General features: G+C 47.3%; 1 protein-coding gene across 1 annotated transcript; it reads left to right on the top strand.

The window, feature by feature from the left end:
* Positions 1 to 442: 442 nt before the first annotated feature.
* Positions 443 to 841, top strand: LOC121432156 (octapeptide-repeat protein T2-like). The gene has a single exon (XM_041630013.1). The coding sequence runs from the start codon at positions 443 to 445 to the stop codon at positions 839 to 841; it is 399 nt and encodes a 132-aa protein (XP_041485947.1).
* Positions 842 to 4750: the final 3909 nt, after the last annotated feature.

Here is a 4750-nt window from a genome sequence, read left to right as displayed (position 1 = left end):
GAAAGGAGGATGAGTTCGAGATAAGGAGGAAGAGGAATGCGAGAGAGGAGAAGGGGAAAGGAGGGTGAGTTCGAGAGAGGAGACGGGGAAGAAGGATGAGTTCGAGAGGAGGAGGAAGAGGAATGCGAGAGAGGAGACGGGAAAGGAGGATGAGTTCGAGAGGAGGAAGAGGAATGCGAGAGAGGAGAAAGGGAAGGAGGATAAGTTCGAGATAAGGAGGAAGAGGAATGCGAGAGAGGAGAAGGGGAAAGGAGGATGAGTTCGAGAGAAGGAGGAAGAGGAATGCGAGAGAGGAGAAGGGGAAAGGAGGATGAGTTCGAGAGGAGGAAGAGGAATGCGAGAGAGGAGAAGGGGAAAGGAGGGTGAGTTCGAGAGGAGGAAGAGGAATGCGAGAGAGAAGGGGAAAGGAGGGTGAGTTCGAGAGAGGAGACGGGGTAGGAGGATGAGTTTGAGAGAGAAGGAGGAATGCAAGAGAGGAGAAGGGGAAAGGAGGATGAGTTCGAGAAAAGGAGAAAGAGGAATGCGAGAGAGCAGAAGGGGAAAGGAGGATGAGTTCGAGATAAGGAGGAAGAGGAATGCGAGAGAGGAGAAAGGGAAGGAGGATGGGGAATGCGAGAGAGGAGAAGGGGAAAGGAGGATGAGTTCGAGAGAAGGAGGAAGAGGAATGCGAGAGAGGAGAAGGGGAAAGGAGGATGAGTTCGAGAGAAGGAGGAAGAGGAATGCGAGAGAGAAGGGGAAAGGAGAGGGAGTTCGAGAGAGGAGACGGGGAAGGAGGATGAGTTTGAGAGAGGAGAAGGAGGAATGCAAGAGAGGAGAAAGGGAAGGAGGATTAGTTCGATAGAAGGAGGAAGAGGAATGCGAGAGAGGAGAAGGGGAAAGGAGGATGAGTTCGAGAGGAGGAAGAGGAATGCGAGAGAGAAGGGGAAAGGAGGGTGAGTTCGAGAGAGGAGACGGGGTAGGAGGATGAGTTTGAGAGAGGAGGAAGAGGAATGCGAGAGAGGAGAAGGGGAAAGGAGGATGAGTTCGACATGAGGAAGAGGAATGCGAGAGAGAAGGGGAAAGGAGGATGAGTTCGAGAGAAGGAGGAAGAGGAATGCGAGAGAGAAGGGGAAAGGAGGGTGAGTTCGAGAGAGGAGACGGGGTAGGAGGATGAGTTTGAGAGAGAAGGAGGAATGCAAGAGAGGAGAAGGGGAAAGGAGGATGAGTTCGAGAAAAGGAGAAAGAGGAATGCGAGAGAGCAGAAGGGGAAAGGAGGATGAGTTCGAGATAAGGAGGAAGAGGAATGCGAGAGAGGAGAAAGGGAAGGAGGATGGGGAATGCGAGAGAGGAGAAGGGGAAAGGAGGATGAGTTCGAGAGAGGAGAAGGAGGAATGCGAGAGAGGAGAAGGGGAAAGGAGGATGAGTTCGAGATAAGGAGGAAGAGGAATGCGAGAGAGGAGAAGGGGAAAGGAGGGTGAGTTCGAGAGAGGAGGAGGATGAGTTGGAGAGAGGAGAAGGGGAAAGGAGGATGAGTTCGAGAGGAGGAAGAGGAATGCGAGAGAGGAGAAGGGGAAAGGAGGGTGAGTTCGAGAGAAGGAGGAAGAGGAATGCGAGAGAGGAGAAGGGGAAAGGAGGATGAGTTCGAGAGAAGGAGGAAGAGGAATGCGAGAGAGGAGAAGGGGAAAGGAGGGTGAGTTCGAGAGAGGAGACGGGGAAGGAGGATGAGTTGGAGAGAGGAGAAGGAGGAATGCAAGAGAGGAGAAAGGGAAGGAGGATAAGTTCGAGAGAAGGAGGAAGAGGAATGCGAGAGAGGAGAAGGGGAAAGGAGGGTGAGTTCGAGATAAGGAGGAAGAGGAATGCGAGAGAGGAGAAGGGGAAAGGAGGATGAGTTCGAGAGAAGGAGGAAGAGGAATGCGAGAGCGAAGGGGAAGGAGGTGGGAGAGGGGAGGCGAAGGGGAAGGAGGATGAGTTGGAGAAAGGAGGAATGCGAGAGAGGAGAAGGGGAAAGGAGGATGAGTTCGAGAGTAGGAGGAAGAGGAATGCGAGAGAGGAGAAGGAGGAGGGGAAAAGAGGGAGAGTTCGAGAGGAGGAGGAATGCGAGAGGAGAAGGAGGAGGGGAAAAGAGGGAGAGTTCGAGAGAAGGAGGAGGAAGAGGAATGCGAGAGAGGAGAAGGAGGAGGGGAAAGGAGGATGAGTTCGAGAGAGAAGGAGGAAGAGGAATGCGAGAGAGGAGAAGGAGGAGGGGAAAGGAGGATGAGTTCGAGAGAGAAGGAGGAAGAGGAATGCGAGAGAGGAGAAGGAGGAGGGGAAAGGAGGATGAGTTGGAGAGAGGAGGAGGAAGAGGAATGCGAGAGAGGAGAAGGAGGAGGGGAAAAGAGGGAGAGTTCGAGAGAAGGAGGAAGAGGAATGCGAGAGAGAAGGGGAAGGAGGTGGGAGAGGGGAGGAGAAGGGGTAGAAAGGAATAGGATGAGTGCGAGAGCGAAGGGGGACGAGGAATGCGAGAGAGAATGGGAAAAGAGGATGAGTTCGAGAGAGAAGGAGGGCGAGGAATGCGAGAGAGAATGGGAAAAGAGGATGAGTTCGAGAGAGGAGGGCGAGGAATGCGAGAGAGGAGAAGGCAATGAGGTGGGAGATGAGAGGAGAAGGGGAATAAAGGAAGAGGATGAGTGCGAGAGAGAAGGAGGAGTGCACCGAGAGGAGAAGGGGAAGAGGGGGAATGCGAGAGAGGGGAAGGAAGAGGAGAAAAAGGAACACGAGGGGAAGGGGAGATAGGATGGGGAAAGAAGACAGTGTAGAATATGAGACGAGGGGAAATGAGACATTGACATATAATGGTGAGAAAAGGGAGAGATAAAAGAAAAAGGTCGTAAAGTGATCTGTTGACTTGAAAAATAAGAGAAATAAAATAAGCATAGAAGGGATTTCAACAAGAATAATTATATAAGAAGACAGTTTGGAGATTTTTCAAATTCCCCTTGACGACATGTAATTTTTAAAAAAGTCGACTTGACAAGATACCTAATCACGCTAACGTTAATGTGGCGACATTATAACTCTTGAGAAGTCGACTTGGCATGCTTGGCAAGAAACAGGTCTAACTTCATTAAGACAAGCAACTTTTTGAAGTCGACGAGGTTGATAAGTCGACATGAACACTGTTAAGTCGACTTTGTAAGATGAAATATCTTTCAATCTTGTTAAGTAGGCGACACGTTAACATGTCAGTAAGGTGGTAATAGTGAGTTTTCGCAACCAGCAACGGGGGCGGATTCAAGAACACAGTTAAATGTATTGAAAATTCCAATCCAATGACAATGAACAGCTGGGAGGTCTTAGTCGATAATTGGAGAACCCAGGACAGCATGCACTTTCGTCCTACCTTTGGAGCTGACGAAAATTTGCAAATAATTATGTCGTTTGTCCAAAGTCCAGGACGAAACCGCTGTTATGATTCACCAATTTTCGACAAAGACTTCTTGGTTGTGCATTGTCATGAAGGGCATTCGACAATAGATTTCCTATGTTCTTGAATCCGTCGTGGTCCAGGGGAGCGTTTCATGAAAGGATTTTATCCGACAAGTCTTGTTTTATCCGACAATTGCCATAGTAACAGTACCCGTCAGCCAGTCAGAATCAGGGAAAGTTGTTAGATCTGACAACTTGTCGGACAAAAATGTTGATGAAACGCTCCCCTGGATGTTAGGCGAAACTCGGTACCCTTGGCATATTACCCCCCCCCCCCAAAAAAAAAAAAATAATAATAATATCCCAAGAGAGAGAAAGAGGGAATGGTGGCAAGAGTGGCAAAACGGGATATAAAGAAAAGATCGAAAGAGATGAAAAGAAAGAAAGATGGGTGAAATCAGACAAGGTAAACGCAACAGAAATAAATTGATTATAAATCCGGGGGAACTGTCAGGTGGACACCATGCTCATGACTGGAGCCTAAACAAGAAGGAAGAATCATCATTCGAAAATAAAGAAGTTCTTTGTCATAATTATGAAACAGTTTTTACTAATCAAAAAAGGATTTTTCTTTGCAATCATTACGCAGACGGTTCCTATGCTGCAGATTTTTTTTTTTTTTTTGTTAAAAGCCCTCCAATGACAAAACAGCCTTTAGTGAAAATCAGTTAATCAAAACGTCCTGAACTCTGGATAGAAGACAAATAGGAATTGGTGCGTTGTAGAGAGTGCCTGCGTATAGTGGTTGCGAAAGCTCCTTATTGTATCTTTGTCGACATCGATAATATGAATTTCGTCAAATTTGTAAATACTCATACTTCCCTCTACATGAGGAGCTAGTTAGGTTTTAGCGCGTAGGTACGTGTAATACATTATGTTCTAAACAGCTCGGGGCCCGTTTCATAAAGAGCTACTAACTTTGCCATTATCAGATTATGGCAACTAGAGCTCAGCAGCCAATTAAATGAAATAAAAGTCAAGGTTATCATGGTATAGTTGTCACAATGGCAAAGTTGCAACAGTTGTAATTATGTATGAAACGGACCCATGTTGCAGAAAAAAATTGCATTTGATCTTTATATCAATCGCAATTCTTTAAATACGCTTGTACGATTGGCCCAAGACCAGGCTGCATTTGATTTCTGGAGCTGCGTTTGATTTCATATGACAGAGTATACTTGTCCATGGGAGTTGTACCCGGGATCATCAGAATCTACAGATCAAAGGAGGAAACGAACGAGCATCGAGAACCAGGCGGTAAATACCTTTCTTTCAAACAAACATAGAAGTAATGGTTTAGTTACGT

The sequence above is a fragment of the Lytechinus variegatus genome, chromosome 18, assembly GCF_018143015.1.
Source record: "Lytechinus variegatus isolate NC3 chromosome 18, Lvar_3.0, whole genome shotgun sequence".
In the NCBI taxonomy this organism is placed as follows: Eukaryota; Metazoa; Echinodermata; class Echinoidea; order Temnopleuroida; family Toxopneustidae; genus Lytechinus; species Lytechinus variegatus.
The sequence above is the reverse complement of the archived record's forward strand: the minus strand, read 5'-3'. Positions and strand labels throughout refer to the sequence as shown.

Excerpts from the sequence above, each read along its gene's own strand:
- LOC121432156 (XM_041630013.1), top strand. The coding sequence starts at position 443 with ATGAGTTTGAGAGAGAAGGAGGAATGCAAGAGAGGAGAAGGGGAAAGG.